Here is a 24,307-nt window from a genome sequence, read left to right as displayed (position 1 = left end):
TGCCCTTTCTGTTAATCTGCGTGTGTTCTGTTGTGCATAGGGTTTTCAGAGGCCTGCTATTTCAGAAGTGGGTGGCCAATCCTTCTTCCTAGTCTGTCTTGATCTGAATGTTCAGATTTAGAGGAGTATCTGACAGACAGCAATTTGTGGAGCAGTTAAAGATAAATCCCTTATTGTTTAAAGTATAGGAGATGTTAACTGTTCAAAGTATAGGAGATGAAATTTCACCATCCTTACCTCTAAGGAGCATCCTGGTTGCCTTTACTCCACGACCAACTTGTTTTGTTCTCTTTTGCAGTCCATAGGCTATTTAGTATTCTTCTCAAAGGCATTGTTTATTCTGTCATCCTTATTCATTGTCCAGCTTTTAGCTGCGTAGGAAGTGATTGAAAGGATCATGGCTTAGATAAGGCACACCATAGTCTTTAAAGTAACATCTTTGCTGTTTATCACTTTGCATTTATTATAAAATATTTTAATAGCCATTGACTAGATCTTGCCACAGACCTTTTGGTTAGTAACTGGTTTGAATTGCAGATGTTTTTGTTAGTAAACAGTTGTTTAACAATTATGCTACTATGATTATTTTGTCTCATAATACAAGGTTTGGAAAAAAAAATTGTAGCTCTAGGTTAAACCCAGGGAGGTTTGATGATGTATTCTGTTGTGAATTGCCCTGATAACACAAGGGCTCTTGCCCTCAGCTATTCACAACCTCAGAAACCCCAGGAAGGGTCACTATGAATCAAAAACGACTTGAGGGTTGTAGTTTGAACCTTCAGACTGCAGTGAGCTTGAAGTGTTGAATTTCCCTGGCCCCCATCACATAGAGTATTATCATCTACCTTCTCATTAAAAAGTTAAAGCTCTGATTGCTTAGTGGTAAGGAGATGCACTACCAATCCAAACACACGTGGTTCAAATCTACCAGCTGCTCCTCTGGTAAAGTGTCTCCTCCTCTGTGGTCTGGCAAAGTGTCTCCTCTGTGGTTTACTGCCTTTGAAAACCTGCTGGAGGATAAGTCATGGGTCAGCTCTGACTCTACAGAACGTAACAACAACTTTATTTTCATTCTCTAAAAAGAAAGTATAGGGACATTCCCCCCTCCCCCCCAGCATTGATATCCCTTGCCCCATAAATTTCACAGGAAAGCTCTTTTAGATAGTATGATTGTCACAATTTTCTTTTTTCATTTCTTGTCTTACTAAATAAGGAAAATGTTGGAGTGTTTTTAGATTTTTAAGGTTGTTTTTTTAATTGATAGTAGAATCAGTTTATTTACTATAAACTTAATACTACAAGGTAAGTTCATTTGCTGTGCCAGTTGTTGCTGTTGTTTGCCAGTGAGTCAGATTCGACCCATACCTGACCCTCGAGCAGATTTTCAGAGGGGTTGATTGATTGCTCTGGCCCATTGTCAGAGGTAGTAAATGCACAGGAGGAGATTGCCCATTTTTCTCCTGTGGAACACTTGGTGGATTGGAACTGCATGCCTTTGAGCTGACAGAGCCCCCTATTAGTAAATTGTTGTTTACTGTTGAATTGAAACCAACCCATAGCTGACCCTCCAGCAGGTTTTCAGAGGCCGTAAATCACATAGGAGGAGATTGCCCATCATTCTCCCAAAGAGCAGCTGGTGGATTCAAACCCTGTACCTATGAGATTTCGGTGCAGCTTCTTACTACTAGGTCACCAGAAAAAATTGTAAAACAGTGTATTAGTGAAAGCTCATTGGCAAGAGTTTTAGATTACTAAGACACTTACTATAAGGTTCCACATTTAAGACTAAGAACTACAACTTCCTTTTGTACACAGAGGTGGTGATGCTAACCATCTGGTCCAATCTGATGTATTATTTAATTATGTAGTTATTTAAAAAACAGATCTGTTTCATTTAGTTTGAAATATTATTTCACAGAAGTAAATTTTAATTCTATATTTGCCTTGGAAAACAGTGAGTCATGTAAGAAGAATAACTTTGATTCTTCATGTATATTTTATTATATCTTTTAATGGATTTTTTTTCTTCAGTTAATGCCCAGAGTTGCTTTAAAGAATGTGGTTTCCAGTTATCAAATCAGTTCCAAAAATCAGTAAGGAAATTCTAGAAATGTAACTGTAGGGAATCTTTTACAACTGCCATTTAATACCAGTCCAAATTTCTAAGAATTGTATAAAAGCATTCTGTTATAAGTTATCCTGTTGGAAAAGTATTCCATTACCTTAAAAGACCCAACATTTTACTAAGTGCTTTGAATTTTGCATGGAGAAGAAACTCTATCACTGGAAGATTTTGTACATAGCCTAACTTTCACATTTAGAAGAATAACTACTAGAATTCTAACTGATCTAGAGTGATAGCAACAATATGTATTTTAATGGTTTGTTCTATAAATATACAAGTCCATTTATGTCCACTAGTAAATTCTGCAATGGATTGCACAGATGCAGGCATAACAGTGTAGATGCCCTCACCCTTAAAGTGGTTTGATGTCATTCCATGTCTTAGATGATTCATCCTTTAAATGATTTCCAAAATATAAATTGGACTTGACTACTGAATCTAATTAATTTTGATGAATTTATGTCTTAGAATATTTTTGTAGATTTTTTTTCTTAAAGAAAAAGTACATCTGAAAAGAAATGGGATGTGTAGCATCATTAGTACAAATAAAGATATTTAAGAGTACTTCTGTTTCTTCCTGCCTGCCAGCTTTCCTCACTGTCTGGCTTTATTCATTCCTGATAAGGCTGGCATTGTCTGTTACATTTGTTTCCCCAGGTAAAGGAAGTGCTTTATTTGACTTCTGTGGAAATTAATTAAGTGTGCAGACTATCTCTAAACATCTCCCCTATGTTTCTAGTTAAAAAATAAGCTAGTTAGTTGAAACATGTTGTTGTTATGTGCCCTCAAGTTGCTTCTGTGGGACTCAGAGTCACCCTGTGTACAATCACCTTGAAACCTGCTCTATCCTGTGCCAACCTTACTGTCTCTGACACACCTCCCCCCATTACCCTAGTCACTGAATTGATTCATCTCATCAAGGACCTTTCTCTCCTGCACTGTCCCTCCACCCTCCCAAGAATTAAGTCCACTGGAGGGTCAGTTATGGGCAGATTCTGACTCACCAAGCATGATGTCCCTCTCATGCCCAAAGTATCAGACGAAGCCTCAGAATCCTTGCCTCCAAGCAGCAGCCTGATTTCAGCCTCTCCAGGATGAACTTGTTTGTTCTCCCAGCAGTCCATGGTATATTCAGTACTTTTCCCTAGCACTACAACTAAAGTTTCTCGGTTTATATGCCTTGTTAGGCATGTAACCTAATGGACAAGTAAAAATAGTGTGTGTGTTTTTTTTCTTGCTGAATCTACTTAAGGAAGATCTTACTTAGTAATTTTGATTGGATGCCAAGCACTATAAAATGTTCCCTTATTGAATCCTTTGTGGACTAGTTTATAGAGTTCTGCAGCTAACTCAAAGCCTCTCTGAAGGTCATGAGTCCACCAGTGGCTACTTAGGAGAAATATGTGGTCTCCTCTTGTGTGGTTTACAGCCTAGGAAACTCACTGGAGAGCCAGCAGTGGGTCTGTTCTGATTTAATAGCAACGAATGAGGGTTTAAATGGCCTTGAACTTATTCTGAGACTTAAGTACATACATTTTAAACAGTATGATCCCTCTGGACTTGCTTTTAGCATTATTTATGTGCGATCAGAGCAGTGCTTAATGATTTAATTATATTGACCCAAGGCCTTTTTCAGTCTGACAGTCTTGAGGACATGCTATGAGGAAGCCATGCAAGGTCTTACATGCATGAATCATGAGGTTTTTTCCAGTCAGAGTAACCGTGTGATTTCTGAGTAAGCACTGATGTTTGTAATTCTTTTGGGCGGTTGTTTTCCTCATTTTGAGGTAGCTCTTCAGATGCAGAAGGAGAAGCTCCTGCACTGAGATGATTAGCAAAGGCATCACAGAAGAAGCAGTTTTCTGGTCAGCGAAGGATTGAGAGAGGGCCATGTCTTGAGTTTTTACTGTTGTTGCTCGTTTTTGTTTTGCTTCTTACTGTTCTCATTTCTGTTCATGTTATTGTGCTATCATTGCTGATCCCACAAGCACTATTTTCAAATACTCTCCCCATTCTGTATGGCTGGCTACTAATTCCTTCTGGCTGTGTTTCTCTGAATCTGGTCTCCTGGCTTCTGCCTAGATTCTGCTAATGCAATGGCCCTCAGACATTAGAGTCACCTGAAGAGATTTTACCAGCTCCCAAGGCTACATCCCAGAACAATTACACTAGAATTTTCAGGATCACCAGGCATTCATACTTTTTAAAGCTCCCAAGTTGATTTTTACATGCAGCCCAGATTGATCACCACTGAGCTTCTAAGAGGCCCAAGTGGAAGATTGTTACTGTGAAATGCCATTAAGTCAGCTGTGATTCAGCATTCTTGTGTACAGGAGGATGAATCCCTGCCCGATCCTGTGCCAGTCTCATAACTGATGCTGTGTTTATGCCCAGCATGCTAGTCACCGTGTCAGTCTGGCTCACTAAGGATCTTTGTCTTTTTCACTGAAAAAACAAATCTATCTTAGAAGAAGTGCAGCGAGAGTGCTGTTTAGGGACAAGGGTTGTGAGGTTTTGTCTCACTTACTTTGAGAATGCTCTCAGGAAGAGTCAGGAAAAGGACATGATCTTTGGAAAAGGGGAAAATCAGTGAAAGATTAAAACTTACTCATTGCCATCGAATCAGAATCAGCTCATAGATGAACCTCTATTGGGCTTCCAGTTATATCGCACGGGAAGAGATGGCCTGTTCTTCTCCTGCCAAGTCACTGGTGGATTTGGGCACGGCTTGTAAGGAAGCCACCTACCCACTCCTCACTTGTTTACTGCCACCTAGTTAGAAACAACTCATAGCTGATTGTCCGGCAAGTGTCCAAGGCTAAAAATCACATGGGAGGAGATTGCCCATTTTTCTCCTGTGGATTTGAACCCCCAGAAAGATGTGGCCGTTGGGTTATCAGTGACACTTCGTCTTCACCCAGAGCTCTGCTCCCTGTGGACTTGGGGTTGGGGGGCTGCTGGTGGGAACCAGGAAGTTTATTTCCTTCCAGCTAATGTCACATCTTTGAGCTTCGGAGACTGTTTTCTCTGATCCTTTCGGATGGTCTTGTTCTGACATCTGGTAATTTTCTCATAGGCTCTGGCTGATCAGGGCTCTGTCTGAAGAGTACTTGAGGGGAACCTTACCCATCTTCCCCCAGTTCTCGCCATCGTACTGTCTCCTCACTAACACTCCGTCCCCCCTGTGATATCAGCTGCCTTGGTCTCCCCAGACACCCAACTCCATCTTCTCAACACTCTCTCCCTCCCTGGCCTATGACTTGGAAACCCTCCCTAGGCAGTAATTGGGGACCTTACACTTATTTCCAGTCTTGGGAATCACTGTCCTGGTTGCCTAATGTCCAGTGTCTTGAAAGCTTTTGGCATATTCTGTCTGGTTTTTAGTTTATTGCAGGAAGAGTAGAGTTCCTATTACTTCATTTTGGTCAGAAGCAGACTAATGTTAGATCCAATCTTAAATGAATATTGGTCTTTTAATTTTCCACTGGATCATTTGCATTTCTGATGAACATATTCTAAATCAGAATTTTAGAGAGCAAGTCCAGGACTTAGTCTAAGGCCAGAACCAGATGATTTCTTAGTCTTTTACCAACTGCAATAATGGCTTTTTCCTTGTACTAAAAGGAATATCTCAATGCAAATGTAGTGACACTGCCCCTTGTAACTCCATTCTTTTGGAAAACACAATTATACCCTTTGAGTAATTAATTCTTTATGTAAAAGGCAAGCCAATGTAAATAATCCAGGACGTCAAAGCAGTTTATTCACTTTGGAAGATTGTGTAAATCTAGATTCTGAATCAATGTATCTGGGGTCGAAATGCAAATTCTCAGCAGGGGCCTGAACTGCTTTGAAGTAATTTAAGGTATGTAAAAGGCTGTACATCCAAAACATTAATCATGCTGCTAGTTGGCAAAACCCAGAAATGTTCAGAAAGGGGTGCCTCATTAAATCAAGAGGGAAGCCTGGTAGTGCAGTGGCTAAGTTTTTGGCTCCTAAGAGGAAGGTCAGGCGTTCGAACCCATCTTGCTGTTCAGTGGGAGAAAGAGGAGGCAGTCTGCTTCTGAGAAGAACGACAGCGTTGGAAACCCGATGGGCAGTTCTGTTCTGTCTCATAGGTTGCTATGAGTCAGAACTAGATAGCAGCAGGTCATGGGAAGTAGTCATCATTGTAGTCAAAAAACCTCACTCAATGCTGGGGAGTTGGAACTGACTCTTAAGACCCTCTGTTGGGTTTCGAAGGCTGTAAATCCCATAGAAAGATATTGCCTCATTTTCTCCCTCAGAGCTGCTGACGGATTTGAACTGGCTGTCGGTGGATTTGGGTTAGCAGTGCAACAACACCCTGTGAACTACACGTAAATAAATACGGCACACTTCACAAAGAATAACTGAAGTATGCTGACCAAACCACTCTCCTTCCTCTTCTCCAGGAGTGACCCATGCAGCCATCTGGGCAGCTTGCATCTCTTACCTCAGTGCGGCCGTGCCCCCCGAGCTGAGGACGTCTGCCCAGGGCATCCTGCAGGGTCTCCACCTAGGCTTGGGGCGAGGCTGTGGTGCCATGATTGGAGGCGTGCTAGTCAATTATTTTGGTAAGAATGGCTTTCTCTTCACCCCACCTTCCTTTCTTCTTTAGTACAAATGTATGATTTTTTTTCAGCAGCACCTCAGTAAACATTCAAGTTATGACCTGAAACTGACTTCCAGGATTCATACTGTAATTTCAAATGGCAGTAAGTATAAAGCAGCGTCAGCCTGTAACTGTGCTTGCTTCTCTGGCAAGCTGCTCTATGAGGTGTTACATAGATCTCTCAGATGAGCCAAATAAAAGAGCACATGCCTTTGATCGGAAGGAAGGTAAGCTAAACCTTCTGATAGTAATGCTGGGTAAAGAAAATCTATCATTGCTATTACTTCAGGAGATTTTGACCCAGAAAAAAAGCTACAACAACCTAATTTGCCTGCCTTGTAGGATCTCCCTCATTGGATCTATCATAGACTGGGGTAGACATGAGTACCATTCTCTAGGGATCTTAAAATGTTCAGTCATTTATTTAAGACGAGTTCAAGGATGTCTGAATCTATAGCCCTATTTGTACTCTGTGGTTCTAGCTATGGAATATTAAAGCTGTTTGATAATATTTGGGTACATGGTCTTTATAGAAAAGGAGATCATCATTGAATTTGATGGCAAATGGCACCCAGAAAACCCTTTATTAATACAGTTATGTCATTGATCGGATAGAATGCTAACATTTGGCTTCCCTGACCCCTTCCCAGTGCTGTGTTATTTGACACACAACGCCAAGCCGTTCACATTTGAGTCATCCCAAGCTCTGCCACCTAGCCCAGCACTTCAGAGCATTGATTTGTTTGGATGAGGGCTATCTGCTTTTCTTGGAATTACTCTAGAGAGGACTGTTTTTTACAGGGGCTGCTGCAACCTTCCGAGGAATTGGCATGGCCTGCCTAGTGATCCTCCTGCTCTTCGCCCTGATCCAGTGGTTGGCGGTGCCAGATGAGGAAGATGGTAAAGAATCCTCCTTATTCTTAATGGTTCAGACCATGGAAATGCTACATACACCATATAAAACCTCCCCCCCCCAATAATTAATGGTGGCAGGACAGTGTACAACAGAGCTGTTTGGTTAGATTTTCTTAGTAGATGTGAACTCTTGTATACCATTGTTTGGGAGAAGCCCATGCTGTGTTGAAATGAATATTGGTTATTTAAGTAGCTTTGAGGTTTTTTTAATTTTTTTATGGTTGCTATAGGGTTTTTTTAAGGGTTTTTATTTATTTGTTTGTTTTTATTTATTTTTTTGTGTGTACTGCCAAATCGAATCTGACTGGTACAGGAGGAGATTGCCCCTCCTTCTGCAGCAGAGCATCTGGTGGATTTGAACCACATACTTCCGGGATTGCAGTGCAGCTTCTTGCCACTAGGCCACCACAGCTCCCTGGTTGCTGTAGTTTTATGTACCATCGAGTCAGAACTTTTTAACTGATCCATAGTTGATCCTCCAGTAGGTTTTCAAAGGCAATACAAGATACTAAAGAAGACTTAGTTCTAAATATTTTCTGGTTTTATAAAGATATTTCAAATTTAAGTCAAATATATAGATACAATATTAGGGAGTTCTGGTGGTGTAGTCGATAGGGGGTTGCCCTGGTAACTCAAAGGCAAGTGGTTCTGGGAATTTGAATCAGCCAGCGGCTCCTCAGGAGAAACCTAGACTATCTCCTCCAGTGCGATTTACAGCCTCCCCAAAACCACTGGACGGTCAGTTAGGAGTCACTTTTGACTTAACACCATTGAGTTTTGAGGTTTTTTTTATATACAGAGTAATTTTACTACTGAAGATAGGGAGTCATATTAACCTTTATGCCTTGACCTACATTTGGAAAAAAAAATCCTAAACTATGTAAGCCTGAAACGTGACATTTTTTTCTGAACAATGCATCATCTTTATTAAATGGTTATACAGATTAAATGGTTTACAATATACAGTTGGTAAATGAGAATCAGTTGATTTCTTTTTTAAACAAAGAAGGCCAACTAGCAGAACAGTCATGATCTTGCTCAGTTCTTCGGTCCAGTAGAGACCACATCTCCCTTGAGCATTCTGACCTTTGAAGAGCCTTTGTTTCTACCTGAAGAGAGAAGAATAATTTGTAGCTGAAACTCCAGAAACCGATTTTAATTCCAGTGGTTATGCGGAATGAGAGATGAAGCTGATTCTTCTCACTTATATTCTTTTATAATTATGAGTGTATCACATAGCCCATGCCTTTGATAAAAAGCCAGTAGCAATAGCTGCTCATGCCTTTTTCTATATATTGTTGTTGAGTACCATCCAGTCGGAACAGACTCATAGTGGGTTTTCAGAGGCAGTAAATCACACAGGAGGAGATGGCCCATCCTGCTCTCACATTTTTCTATATCTGGTGTTTATAGTAAGTTCCTAGGTTATAACTATTTGACTTATGGACAACTCACATAGGCCTTTAATATTATGTAAATTTGCCTTCACTTTTAAGTAATTGAACCAACCTCCACTTGCAACAAATTCTTCATTATAATCACCTTCACTTCCTGCATGTGTTGCTTTTAAATCACTGAAATGGCTTTGTGTCTTTTCATTCAGTGAAAGTCACTGCTGTTGATTCCAACTCATAGTAACCCTATAGAAGAGAGTAGAACGGTCCCTTGGATTTTTCTAAGGCTATAAATCTTTCTAGAAGCAGACTGCCCCCTTTCTCTCCCATGGCATTTCACTTAGCAGTTCAGTGCTTAATTGACTGTGCCTCCAGGGCACCTTTCTTGCACTAAGTAAGGCCTGATGGTAAGAAGCTGTGTGGAAGTCCTAAAGGTATGTGGTTTGAGAAAGATGTGTAGTCTCCTCCTTGTAATTAACTGGCTCCCGAAACCTGCTGGAGGGTCAGTTCTGACTCAACGGCATACAGCAACAACAAAAAGGCCAAGTAGGAACCGAGTGTATTTGTTCTGTGTACCTACAAATTCCACATAAGTCAGTTTAGGAACCAGTACCATTTATATTCAGAAACTGCCCGTGTGACAAAATAAAATGTTGCCTGACCCTTGTCATCTTCATGATTGCTCTGGCATATTTGAACCCAGTGTTGTGACTAGGGTGTCAGGGTACCTCATTCAAGGGTTCCCTCATTTTTACTGTCTTCTGCTTTGCCAACCATGATGTCCTTTTCTAGCAACTTTTATTGTGTATTAAGCCTCTACAAGGAGTCTCAGAAAGATAACATCATGTTTATTTATTTAGTTCTTGGCCAAGTAAAGAAGCCCTGAGTAAACAAGAGCTAATTAGCATTGTCTAGCCCATTTGAATAGACTCTAGGAGTGATGCTTTTTTTTTTTTTTTAAAAAAAAAAAAAAAAAAGGATTGTTGCTTTTTTTGGAAGGATAGGATTTATTTAAATATGAAGAAACCCCTGAAACATCACTTTGAACATAATTTTCTTTCCAGACAAGACAATGTTGGCAGAAAGAATTCCTGTTCCCTCCAGCCCTGTTCCCATAGCAACCATCGACTTGGTACAGCAACAGACAGAAGATGTCATGCCACGCATTGAGCCCAGGCTTCCGCCCAAAAAAACCAAGCACCAGGAAGAACAGGAAGATGTGAACAAACCAGCCTGGGGTGTCAGCTCTTCTCCCTGGGTGACCTTTGTCTATGTGCTCTACCAAATTAAAGAGCTGATGCAACTGACAAGAGACAGCCGGGCTTCTGAGATACAACCGTTACAGGTAAAATTCCTCTGCTAGCTGGCAGTACGCCTTTCGCCAGAGCCACCTGAAGTGGGCTCAGTTGTTTTAATCTAGCCAGTTCAACAAGATATTTTGAAGTTTTGTTGAGGGAACTAGACATGCAAATAAATAATTTCAGTAATCTGTGATAAGTGTATGCAAGGGTATACACAAAGTCCCAGATAGGGGAATAATCTGCATTGTGGATTTAGGCAGACTTTACAGGGATATATAGAATTTCTTGAAAGAAATTCAAGAAATAAACCCATTTTGATTTTTTACATGTCTTTAAAATTTCAGTAATACCAGGTGTTCTGAGGATAAATGGGATTTTTTTGGTTTTTTTAATTCTTGGAAGACTCATATTTATTAATCTCTGAAATTCCAAAATTTTTGTCCTGGGTGTTGTATAGAAAGTTGTCCTTGTTAGGGGCTGTCAAGTTGACTGATTCACAGTGACCCAGACAGCAGATCTGAACCTGGCCCTTCCCTGCAGCAACCTCACCATCTCTGTCATGCTCCAGCCCTTTATGGGAGTCACTGTGTCAAAATCCATCTCATTGAGGGTTTTCCTACTATCTAGAACAGGACCTCAATAAATACCTGTGAAATGAAGGTAGTCAGCAAGCTGTGCTCCTAAGTGTTAAATTAGCAGACTTAAGGAGGAAATCAGAATGAGAGAAAGCTTAATGCAGCTTCATTAAGGGGGTGAATAGGGGAGCTCCCAGGTAAGGTTCCTCATTCTGGGGTTGCAGAATGGGGAAGTCACACTGTGAACTTATTAGGGATGGTTTTTTATAACAATCTTCAGAGAGGGACATTTCACTTTGATTTACGGTCCACCTGCTAGCTCAGGAAGGCAGGCAAGGACATTTGCTCTTCTTATCAGTAGCAGGCAAGGCCATCAGTGTTTGAATTCTGAATTCTTCATTCTTCTCTTAGGCCCTCTTTGTCCAGACATAACATTCCAGCCTCTTTAGTGATAAAACAGGGGACGTATCTTTCTTTTGGCTACTTCCTTCTGAACAGGGGCTAAGATTTGGGGGTTCAGAGGCTAGAGTGAGTCAGTCTGGGATCAGTGGCCAGGGGAGAATTAAGTTGGTCATCTCCTTGATCCTGTGAATTAAGAACTTAAAGAGACATGGAGCGATTAATAACAATGTGCTATGGTTACTATTGGTCTTAGAGAAGGAAGACTTTACGCTAAAAATGGGGTTTTGAGCTAATTTGGGTGAAGGCTTGTGGTTTAATTCTGTATAGTGTCTTATTACACTAAAAGTGTTGTCCTGGTTCAGCTACAGTGTGCTGGTTCATGCGAACACTGTATATGCAGTTTTCGTGTTCATTGCAGAGGGTACTAGATGCGAGAGGGCTTAGTCGACTTAACAGGCTTTGGTTTTTAGAAGGGAATGTGTTTTGGAATTTTGGAATGGTGGAGTACTTAATTTGCGCTAGTGAAGTAGCTTGAGCTAGTTTGGTGGAGTGTGCTTTAAGAAATTGATTGGTACTACTGCTAGCTAAGATCATTGTAAAGAGGCATGCAGTAAACAGTGGGAAAGGCTGGTTACCATCTGACTTTGGTTAAAGAATAATAAGGTACTCTGGATACTTTGGACCCACTTTGGTGGGTCCTGCATAGTTTGTGACTTCCCAGAGACTTATTTTATTATTGTCTGATCAGCTTGGAGAATGTCATTGGAGACCTGTACGTAGGTATTGGCATTCAGAGTGTATTCTCTGCTTATTTATATTGTGCTAGAGGGCAAGGAATTATATTTAGTAGGATATAGTTGTTTGTTTGTATGTTTGTTTGGGGTTTATAAAGGTAGAAGTTTTTTTTTGTTTAATAGAAAATTTTGGTATTATAAATGTTAAGGATTTTGCGTGACCAATATGGACAATGTGTGTAATTTTTTTTTTCTGGTTATTTTTGACAGTATGAGTGGACTTGGTTATATAGAAGTAAACAAAGGGTTGTTTATAGGATGAAACTGCTTTAGGTGATGCTGAAATGGTGGTTGCTGTTTGTTATCTTTGTTGAGAGCAATTTGCTGAGCTAATGAGGTGTATGGTTGGAGTAGACTGCTGTGTGGAAGGTTTTTTAGGGCTTGAGTGCTGAGTGAAGTGAAGAGTAGTAGGACTTACCATTTTAAGAGGTTTAGGAATTTTTCTCAGTGAGGGAAGCATGTTTGACTTAAGATGGTGTTTAATAGTGGTTACCTTGAAGCTGTGGGGCTGCTCAGGATAACTGTATACGGTTTGTTTTAGCATACATAGTTGGAGAGGCATGGGTGCACAATGGTTGAGAATGGCATTTCTTGAAGTGACTTTAGTGGCTTTGGTTTAGACTTTTAGATGAGGATCTGGTTATGCAGTGGTCTGAGTATTTTTAGAGTAATTGTAACACAAAAAGGTCTAACATATCTAATTGAGTGTGGGAGTATGGCTTTGGTGTCTCCTGAGTAAATCAAATCAAGGTGATAAAAGAGTGTGGGTAATTGTGTAACTAGAACTATTTCCTGATTGTGAAATATAGATAAGTGACTTCTATGAAAGGTTTAAAGTAAAGAGTTCACTTCCCCTTTTTATATCAATCACTTCCTTTTACTTGTTTCATGATAAGTTCATGTAACTTGCTTCAGAGGACATATAAGCAAAGAAATCATACAGAAAATTTCTAAATGGTAACTTGGATCATTTTTTCTTTAGGGAATTTGAAGCTATTTAATGAAATGTATCATGAATTTGTAAATTAACATAATCTCTGCATAATTTTAACCAGATTTGACTCTTCATTGCCACCTAGGATGCATGATCTTAGTTATTTATCCATCAAGGTAAAGGATTACTTGTTTTATTAAGCCTTGTTTTAATGCTTCACAGATAATGTATTTTACACACCTAAAGTTTGTAGCAGCAATCTGCATCAAGCAAATCTTTCAGTGCCATTTTTTTCCAAACGCATGTGCTCATTTCATCTCTATTACATCTTGGTAATTCTTACAATATTGCAACTTTCCCCATTATGCTGCTGCATGCTGCACACTTAGTATACTCCATTGTAGTGTAAACATAATTTTTTAGATACACTGGTAATCCAAAAAATAAAAATGGTGGTCTGGAACAGAACCTGCAATATGTCTGAGATATGTCCAGAATAAACTCATAAATCTTTTGCTCTGTCCAGAACTGGAATATCATGCTGAAAAGAGCATATATAAAGGATTGTAAAATCTTGAAATAAGAGTTAAATTAGGAGAAAGGATGATACCTGATGTTAGGATAGCAGTTTTTTCATTACCTTAAAATTCATTTTCTCTGATGCCTTATGGGCTTAGGTTGTTGTTATTATGTGCCATCGAGTCACCTGTGACTCATAGTGACCTGTATGTACAACAGCCCTAAACCCTGCTCTATCCTGTGCCAATCTTATTGTCTCTGATACATCTACCCCATTACCCAGTCACTGAATCAATCCATCTCATCGAGGGTCTTCCTCTCCTGCACTGTCCCTCCACCGTCCCAAGCATGACGTCCCTCTCCAAGGACTGGTCCCGCCTTGCAACATGTCCAAAGTATGTCAGACGAAGCTTCAGAATCCTTGCTTCCAAGGAGCAGCCTGGTCTTACCCTCTCTAGGATGAACTTGTTTGTTCTTTTAGCAGTCCATGATATATTTAGTACTCTTCTCCAAACCCACAGCTCAAAGGCATCAATTCTCCTTTTGTCATCCCTAGTCATTGTCCAGCTTTCGGATGCATGGCAAGTTATTGCAAAGACAATGGCCTGGATCAGATGCACCTTAGTTTCTAGACTGACATCATTGCTCTTCAGTACTTTGAAGAAGTCTCTGACAGCAGACTTTCCCAATGCAATTCATCTTTTTATTTCCTGGCTGCTGGTACCAAGAGTGTTGATTGTGGAGCCAACCAAACTAAAGCTGTTAGCAGTCTCGGTCCTTTTACCATCATCATGATGCTGCCAGTCAGCCCAGTGGTGAGAATCAATCTTTGTTTCCTTGATGTTTAGCTTCAATTCATGTTGAAGGCTTCAGTCCTTGACCTTTTGCAGCAAGTGCTTCAGGTCCTCCTCAGTTTCAGCAAGGAAGGTTGTGTCATCTGCATAAACTGGGCTTAGGTAGAGTTTATAAAAAAATACTCCCCTCCAGCAACAATGAATGAGTAGAAATCCAAGTTCTTTATAACCTTTCATTAAAATCTAAAAAAACCCCACAAAACAAAAAAAACCCTCCCCCCCAGTATAATAAGCTTAACTAGAACTGTTATTTATAATGATACTTATTCTTATGAAAAAGTTGTTATACTAAGTTAAGAAAAATTTTCGAATAAATCACAGAGATTATTTTGCACAGCTGTTTTGAAGCAGTGCATGCTAATCAGAGGGAAGCCCCATTATTTCTAAAAACATAATTCCTGATTTGTAAAGATCCGTATGGCAGTTTTCAGGTATTGCTGCCAGTGATACACTAGAGTGAATGCGTTCTCATCGTTACTTGCAGTTGTTTACATAAGTACCTGTTTACTTTCCCTTTTTTAACCTGGACATTCTGTCTCATTTAAATCTTTTGTGTATTTTGGCATCCCAAATTAACCCTTAGATTCATTTTTAACTCCAGGACATGCTTCTCTTGGCTTTTGTCTCTGAGGTTTACAAGTCCTTGCTAGATAAGGTGAGTGGGAACCTTTATGGTGCAGATGGTTAAGTGCTCAGCTGCTACCCAAAAGGTCTGTTGTTCAAACCTACCCTCTGCACAGAGGCTGTGCAGAAAAAGAACTGGCTATCTGCTTCCACAAATACTGCCCTCCAGACACCCTGCATGGCCTCACTGTGAATTAAAATTGACTCAGTGAAACCCACCACCAAATGAGATATCCTTTCACTCCCGAATTCTGTAGACTTAACAAGTGGTGGAGTCTCTAGGTGGTGCAAATGGTCAGTGCGCTTGGTTGATAATTAAAAGGTCGGAAGCTTGAGTCTACCCAGAGGTGTACTGCAAGGGTGATCTGCTTCTAAAAAATCAGCCACTGAACACAGTGACACTGTAGGTTGACATTGACTTGATGGCAACTGGGTTTTGTTGTAGGTTGGGCTTTTTTTTGTTTTTGTTTCTTTGTTTTTTGTATCAGACACTTTTGATCTCTGAATTCCCCAACCATGGGTTTTGACTATGGATCCCAGTAAAATAAAACTGTCAACTTAAACACACACATCCCAAAACAAACAAACAAACAAACAAACAAACAAACAAAAAACCCCACCCAAAACAGTATACTTTGAGAATGTTGCAAGGAGGGACTGGTCCTTGGAAAAGGACATCATGTTTGGGAGAGTGGAGGGGCAGCACAAGAGAGGAAGACTCTCGATGAGATAGATCGATTCAGTGATTGGGGTAATGGGCGTAGGTGTGTTTGAGACAATAAGGTTGGCACAGGATAGAGCAGGGTTTAGGGCTCTGGTACATAGAGTCACTAGAGTCACAAACAACTCGACAGCACTTAACAACAAGGTATTTCATGTAAGCAGAACCATATACTATTTGCTCTTTTGTTTCTGACTTGGTTTTGTTAGATGCTATTGAATTGGCAGCTCAGTAACCTTGCATATAACAGAGGAATTGGGTTACCCTAGTCTATGAAATAGAAAGAGTAACTGGCAACTGGTTTTTAACGAGTAAGACAGATTCAGGGTTGCATTCCCAGAGAATTGCCTCAGAGGCTAGTAAGGGCACAGTAGATATTTGCTGATGTGTACTACTAACCTAAAAGTAACAAGCATCTTGGTAGAAATGTTCCTGTCCCCAGGAGTCATCTACTCATAGTGTTTGTGTTTTTCATGCGGCTTTGGCAGTTGCACATAGGAAAAGAGATGAAAGGTAAGACACTATCCTTATTCCTCTATTATTTGTTCCCTGAAGTGGACACTTCAGGATGGCTGCTATATCTTAACTTGGAGAATATGAAAATCGTTGGGCTCTATTGGCTGTTACTGAATGGCATCTCCTATTTCTCTTCCAGGGGACCAATGAGAATCGGGAACCTTCTCCAGCTGGTGAAACCCAGCCTGTCCCATGTGACATTCATGCCGACCCATCCAGAAATCAGCCAGCCTCTCAAGCAGCCGCATCTCAGACCCATACCAGCCCTGCTCACCCCACTGTGGACCAGCCTGGGGAGGCAAGTCAGGAACAGCAGGCCCAGCCTGCTGTGGGAAGACGCTGAGGGGACCCTGCTCATCTCACACCCTGCATGGAATTGGCTCCTCTGCCAGCACAGAGGGAGAGGTGACCCCAACCCAGGACATGCCTCCCCTTGAGGAATCATAGCACCACACATGCTTCTAAATATCTAAGCTCATTAACATGGAAACATACATGCACACACAGGAGCTACAGTACATGTTGGCAGGAAAAGGCACACTCTCATCTTTGTAATGACAGAAAGGAAGGAGAGCTCAGGGAGGACTCTCAGCTCCCTCTGTTGGGTGGGTCAAGAGATACAGGATACTCGGCCAGTGCAGTAAGAGTGGAAACCAGCAGTGACCCTGAGTAAGTGGAGGGGAGATGTAGCAAGGTGAATGCTGCTTATACAGAATTTCTCTGTTTATTATAAAGATTCGGCTCATAAGGGTAAACCAGGAATAAATAGCATACATCTCTAATTTTATTTCTCTTGAGAAGAATTACTCAAAAAAATTGTAAGACATATTTTAAGAAATAACCAGATGAACATTAGGAGCATATATACTTTTAACTTGCATCAGAAACTTGACAGATCTCTAGCAAGCCTATTTTTCTATGTGGATAGGGGCATAAAGAAAAGAAATGATTCTTTGAACAAAGTAAACTATTATTGATGACTTCAAGTTACATTGAGCTTTAAAACACCTTTTTAAAAGAGGCTTGTGAAAGACTAGAAATGAGAGAATATTAAAAGAAACCAACTCAGTATCCTGTGGCTTGTTAGACAAGGTTTACTAAGTATATTGATACTGTAAATAGCTTTCATCACTATTTACCATTTTATAGTGAGTTGGGCTCTAATTAGCTGATTGATAAAAATGCAAACCAAAACAAATCACTGGATTCCTAATGCTTTCTTTAATTAAGCAATGCTATTTAAAATAACAGTGTAAAATTTAAGTGCCTGAGGGGGAGGGACCAATCCAGTTTGTAAAAATTACATAATGAGTCTGTTGTTGGTTTGTTTTTTTGGGGGGGTTTTGTTTTTTGTTTTTTACTTTGTGAGGGGGAAGGGTAACCAATAGGAAGCTAGAAAGGGGAATAAGAACTATACTTTCAAACAAATTAAGGAAGCAAATGTCAGTGCATTGTTTCCCATGAAGAATGGGGACCACAAACACTGGAGAGTTCACACACTGGAGAGGTCAGACATACGTATGCCATAGTGCATGTTACAACTACAGTCAAAACACTGGGTGAATCATGCAAAAAGCTTATTGCTGAAAATGAAAGCGGAGGTTCCTAGCAAGCCTTGGGGCAGGGTTATGGAGAACAGATCTTTGCTTTGAAGGTTAGTTTGCTGGTGTAACAGCTTTGGACCAGCAGGGGAGGGAGGAAAGCAAGTTAAAAATGAGCAATTCGCCTTGCCTTCTGACCCTGATAGGACAGGCCCAGTGGTCAATGGACGCTCATGCAGGGCGGCCCCACACCACATCCAGGCAAAGGGGATCCTACACTTGAATGTCTAGCTGCACCACAAAACACAAGCTTAAAAACAAAATAGCAGAGAGAAATAGCATTGAGCAAATAGTTATTTTTGCACTTGAACTGAAACGTACTGTACTGTAAATGATCATGACTCATTTTAAGTGACCTTTAAAATCAGATGTATTTATTATCCTTATGTAAGTATAGAAATAAGTAAATGGGTGACAGGCTGAACCCTACCTATGAATGTACAGTATGTGGATTTGTGAAGCCGTCAGAAGTCAAAAACTTACACCGTAACTTGTGTTTACAGTTCCGATTTATTCCTTTGAAAAGCCTGCTGTTTTGGAAATGCACAGTTGACACGTTGAAATAAAAAGAAATACAATTTTTAAATGTTTCTTGTATGATAAAAATGTGACTACACAAATAAAAATCCTGTACTGTGTAATAGATGAGGCCAGGGCCTTTGTACATGGACTGTGAGGGCCGATTCCCTCAAGCAGTACTTTGCAGCTTTTTAGAACAGATACCCTTGCGGGTTTGTGGGCCTTGTGACACTTTCTTCTTGCCATGTGCCACTTAAGAAAAAAAAAATTAAAATAAGTTCAAATTAAATTTTGATTTGAGGATTTTATCACCCCTCTGTAGAACCCCAGAAATCCTCAGGAGTATCCCCAAGTCAGGCTGCTAATCATAGCATAATGACTCCTTCCGTACCGCTTGCCCTATGATTGTGGGGGGAAAAGAAATTGCCCCAGAGTACTGAATGTTGGTGACTGCCCATCTTTCTTCTGCAGAGCAGCTGGTGAATTTACCACTCTGCCACCAGAGCTCCCTAGAATAACGGATGCTTGTTCCTCCCTCATACTGTTGCCAGGAAGGACTAGGCCTTGGACAAGGACAGCATGCTTGGAAAGGTGGGGGAGTGTCACCACAGGAGAGGATGACCCTGGATGAGATGGACTGACAAGAGTGACTGTCAGTCGTAATGGAGAACAGGTGTATCAGACACAATGAGACTGGCTCAGGATAGTGCAGGGTTCAGAGCTATTGTTCATAGGGTCGCTATGAGTTGTAGTCTACTTGATGGCACAGTCAAGTCGTTACACAGTCCACATAATCCAAGTGCAAGTAAGCTTCATGAAAAGTCTGAAATTCATAAGGCTGTGAATTCATCATGATACTTATGACAGTTTATTAAGCTTGCTGTCGTGCACATGAAGCAGTAGTTAGCAAAGCGCTTCCTTCTGATTTCTACTGCAGGGTGGCCGACTGGTGGTAGGAGACCACTCTTTCAGCAAGATTTCTCAGTCAGCCTGGAGTTAAGCAGTGGATCTGGGAGGGGAGGAATCTTACCCATAGTTACTGAGTACTTGTTCTAGGTGCTAATGAGATGATCACTTTGTCTTTATACTATGGGTGCTACTTAGAAGCAAGGATGGTGAAATTTCATCTTACATGCTTTTGAGCATATTGTAAATGGTAGTCTTTGGAAAATGATAGGCTTGGAAAAGTAGAAGGTCAGTGAAAGAAAAGATCCTCGATGAGATGGATTGACACAGAGAATGAAAAAATGGACTTGAGATGGCAGAGACTGAGGATAGAGCAGGATAGAGCCACGTTTTATCTGTTATTCATGGAGTCACTCTGAGTCATATTTGACTTGACAGCACCTAGCAGTGACAGCGTAAATCTCATGATCTTTATTTTAAATGATGATAAAATTGGAGTTCATTACATGAGAAAGGGCACAAAATCAGGGTTCAGACTCACATCTGTGATGACAAAGCCCAGGAGGCTTTGAAACCATCTCAGCTTGTCCTTTGGTGACTCACTGTGACCCTATGAACAGACCTGAAGCCTGCCATATCCTGTGCCAGCCTCACAGGATGTGAGGCAGTAAAATCTCTTGGCTGCTCATGACATTAAATATGTGAATTACATAACAATACTCCTTTGTTCTGTTCATAAAACAGTCTAATAAATCCAGTTCCCCGGTCTTCCAAGATTGGTCGCTTTGTGGTAAGGTAGTACGCTGCCAACCCGAAGGTACAAAGTTTGAAACCACCAGCTGCTCTCTTTAGGAGAAAGACAGTCTCCTGTGTGATTTACTGTCTCTGAAAATCTCGTCAAGGGTCAACTAGGGGTTGGTTCTCAACAACAGTCTTCCAAGAGGACACCTGCTGGCTGTACCAATTCAAGAACACTTTTTATATTTGAGCTCTAGTGATTTGAATCCTCCAGTGACTCCATGACAGACATGTAAAGATTTACAGCCTTGGAAATGGCTGATGGAAGGTTACATTGAGTTCTATTTGCCGTGAATTGTTAAATGAATAGATTCTTTAAACTGGTTAATGTGAGGCAAGTTCAATGGCAAGGATCAAGGTGAATAATGAGTCAATATAAAAATGTGTTAAGGTTAAGTGCCAAGTTCTGCCTGGTTAACCCAGCCAATGTATGCCAGCTGCCTCCAGGGGTTGCATAAACAATGCCTATCTTACTGTGTGCCTGACCCTCCAGAGGGGTTTCAAAAATTGTTCACACTTCTCCCAGGGAGGAGAGGTGGTGAAATTGAACCATGTGCCTTTGGGATTGCAGCGCAACTTCTAACCACTAGGCAACCAGAGCTTCCTGTTGTTATGTGCCATCAAGTCACTTGTGATTCTTAGTGACCATTGTATAAGGGCTCTGAACCCTGGTCTATCCTGAGCCAATTTCATTGTCTCTGACACACCTACCCCCATTACCCCAGTCACTGAGTCAATCCATCTCATCCAGGGTCTTCTACCCTTATACTGTCCCTCTATCCTTCCAAGCATGATGTCCTTCTCCAAGTACTGGCCTTTCCTGGCAACATGCCCAAAGTGTGTGAGATGAAGCTTCAAAATTCTTGCCTCTAAGAAGCAGACTGGCTTCACCCTCTCCAGGATGAACCTGTTTGTTCTCTTGGCAAACAATATGTTAAGTACTGTTCTCCAGCACCATTAACTCACAGGCGTCAATGATTCTTCTGTCATTCTTAGTCACTGTCCAGATCTCTGTTGCATAACAATTAATTGCAAAGACCATGGCCTGGATCAGACCCTGTAGGCTTCTTTAAAATTACTTATGCCTGTTATCCATAAGATGCTTCTTTCAACTGGACTAAAAAAAAACCCCAACAAACTGATTTAAAGACTGTACATCACTACCCCTTAAAAATATTCACATACAGAAGAACAGAAGATCTTATTTCTTTTCTTCATTTCAAAGTTTTAATTCATCCATGTGTTTAAGATATACTGGTGGACATCATCATTTATTCAGAGTATCTTAATATCCAATATATCTTAAATTTTCAGATTAAAAGATCATACATTCCAATATCATCCTCCATGTCAGATGGTCACCCCCTATAATTCAGTCTCAAGTATTATTGGCAGACTAGAAACTAATTCACAAAGCATTTTGGGGTCATCTGAAGAGTATTTTAAAACCTTTTAAAAATATCATTTGAATGGCACAATTGTTTGAACAAGACTACCTACACTACATCTCACCCACACATTTGGGTGTCAAACAGTCCAATTCTCTAACAACAGCTTTTGAAAGGCACTTAGTATAAGCAAATAGCACAACAAAGGATTGTTATGCTTGATAAATGCATACCTATCAGGCGTAAAGCCACTTTCAGCCACCTATGAAGGGCAGAGCCATTATCATTGAAGAGTCATTTAAACTGTTTAAAGTGTTTAGAAAGAGGAGGGAGGAGGCAGATGGGTGAGAAGAAGAGGTGAAGAAGAGAGGAAAAGGAAAAAAAGGCGGGATGAAATCTTACTGGAGCTATTTCTTCATTCCTCGATGAGATTAGAATCGTGTCTGTGCCAGAATTAATCTCAAATGAATACAATATATATAAACACACCCAAAATATCACACAAGTAAATTTTTTAATTGTTCGGTTTCTCACAGTACTCATAAAACAGAAACAAGTTCCATGACATTCCCTAAAAAATAAACATGCAAATTAAGATCCCAGACTGCTGTCACTCTTTGTTCTTTCTTTAGCTGTTTGTGATTCTTAGGAGTCCCCAAGTTGTGCAAATGTGCACATGCTTAGCTTCTCACCAAAAGGTGGGAGGTTCAGGTCTACTCAGAGTCCCAGAAAGACGACCTACTGATGGATCTCCTTTAGAAAACAGTGGCCACTGAAAATGTAGTGGAGCACAGTCCTAACTGACATGCGTGGGGTCACCAGGAATCAGTCAACAACCTGGCAGATGGCTGGTTAGAGTGGTCCTAACGCCTGGGTTGCTGGCCTGTGAGGAGAGGCTGCTTCCATATCCTCTCTACCTTGACACAGGTGAGGCCTGGGGCTGTCACGGCGAGGCCATCCTCTGGGAATGCCAACAGATGGTTCTTTTGTGTACACACACACACACACACACACACACACACACATTTTGTACTAAATAAACTGCCTCTTGGGAGGTAAACTTGGCGAGCATAAACATTACAGCATGTATATCATCAACAAAGAGAATTATAAAAAAATAGCAGATTTAACTATATAACAAAAAGTTCAAGTTTCATTTTTAAAGATTGTTGTTGTTGTCATAAAAATACATCTGAAAGGTACTTCGTATAATCAAAGTCTATACAAAGGCACAGAGTGAATAGAATCTATTTTATGGGGTTGGGGAAGGGAGGAGGATGGGAGGGGAAAGTTAAGCTCCTAACAATAAAAGTGGCAGAGAGATCTGTAAAAGTCTGATGTTCAACTTCAAAGAGGAAATGATCTGAAAATCAATCTTATGGAGGTTACAAATGCTAGTGGTTACGGTTTAACTCAACCCTTGTAAATCTGGCTCTGAAAACCAGCAGCGTCTTAACTCCTGATACAACGTTCTCTTTTCTTCTAGTAAAAAAAAGATTCTTCAGGAATACCTCCCTTTTTCTTACTCTATGAAAGCAATTTAAAGAAAAGGCCTAAATATGATTGTGAAAGGCTCAAGTTAGCAGAATCTTGGCTCTCAGAAGGTTCTGCCATGTTCTCTTCTCACATTTGGTCTCCTTTCCTGAGGTCAAAAGAAACTCAGTTCCTCTTCATCCTGGAGTTTAACATCATGAATCAAGGAAAGATTAGTCAATTCAAACTGCCACAGAGGCTCAATTTAATAAATTAACAGAAGGACATTTTAATTCCTAATCTTTATATTAGGGAGCGCCAGTGTCCTAGTAGACAAACAATTGTGCTGCCAACCCCAAGATGCTTGGTTCGACTCTACCAGCTGCTCCAGGGGAGAAAGACGGGCGTTCTCCTGTGTGATTTCCCTGCCTCTAAAAACCCACTGGAAGGTTTTGGATGGGTTGGCTCCAACTCTATACATTTTTTTTTTAAATCTTGCCAAAATGTTAATAAATGAGACTCTTTTCACAGTTGTTCAGTAGTCTAAAGATGTCATCCCTGTGTGAGACTACAGAGAGACCCTCTTCTACATGAGCAGAGACACACCAAGGGCTACATTTTGGTTGCCAGGCTGCCTCTAAGGCTTTAGGTCTTAGACAAGTCATGGAATCTCTCCAAACCTCAATTCCTTCATTAGTAAAATCCAAGAGGGAAAATGCATTAGCATTATCAAACACACATTCCAGCGAATCTCCTAGAAAAGGGTATGTGGTCAAATTGAACACAACTGATGCAGAGGAGATCCACTTCCTCATCTTTAACGACTCTGAGAGAGTCCTGTAGTAAACATAACTCCGTATAAAAGTTAGCTGACCTCAGAATCCCTTCACGAACTGACACCTGATAGCGCCCTGTGCTCTCCCCTGTGGAGAACACTGGTCTTGGGCGCCTCTCAGCACTCACACTGCTGAACTGTCGGAGAGGAACGAAGACCTCTGATACAGGTTCTGGAGATGAAGAGAGCATTTAAAGCCTGGGGTGTTGACAAAGCACCTGCTCATGCTACCTGGCCCCTTGAAGAACAACACAACCACCTTGTTCCCGGTGAAAGGCTTCAATCACGGAAAGTGAGAATGACAGCCACAGAATCATAATGGCCATCAACAGTAAATAAGGAATAGAATGTGCCAGGAACGCTAGGTTGTCTTCAGTATAGTTTCGTTTTCCTTTCCAGTATGATTTGATCTTTCTCCACAGCAAATGTTTTGGCCACTGCTCCCAAGAACCACTCTGCCCCACTTTAACATGATCCCTG

The 24,307-nt window shown here is 40.7% G+C and overlaps 1 protein-coding gene across 1 annotated transcript in view; it reads left to right on the top strand.

The window, feature by feature from the left end:
• MFSD6 (major facilitator superfamily domain containing 6) overlaps positions 1-17,179 on the top strand; it is a 92,068-nt gene extending 74,889 nt beyond the window's left edge. Inside the window, exons 3-6 of the mRNA XM_006878758.1 lie at positions 6,559-6,720; positions 7,560-7,658; positions 10,132-10,412; positions 16,447-17,179. Coding sequence (XP_006878820.1) covers positions 6,559-6,720; positions 7,560-7,658; positions 10,132-10,412; positions 16,447-16,650 — 746 coding nt within the window. The 3' untranslated portion in view covers positions 16,651-17,179. The remainder of the gene's footprint in view (positions 1-6,558; positions 6,721-7,559; positions 7,659-10,131; positions 10,413-16,446) is intronic.
• Positions 17,180-24,307: the final 7,128 nt, after the last annotated feature.

This window comes from Elephantulus edwardii, unplaced genomic scaffold (assembly GCF_000299155.1).
Source record: "Elephantulus edwardii isolate Elephantulus edwardi_28Jun2011 unplaced genomic scaffold, EleEdw1.0 scaffold00001, whole genome shotgun sequence".
Classification (NCBI taxonomy): Eukaryota; Metazoa; Chordata; class Mammalia; order Macroscelidea; family Macroscelididae; genus Elephantulus; species Elephantulus edwardii.
Note: the sequence above shows the minus strand (reverse complement) of the source record. Positions and strands in the feature narration are given on the sequence as shown.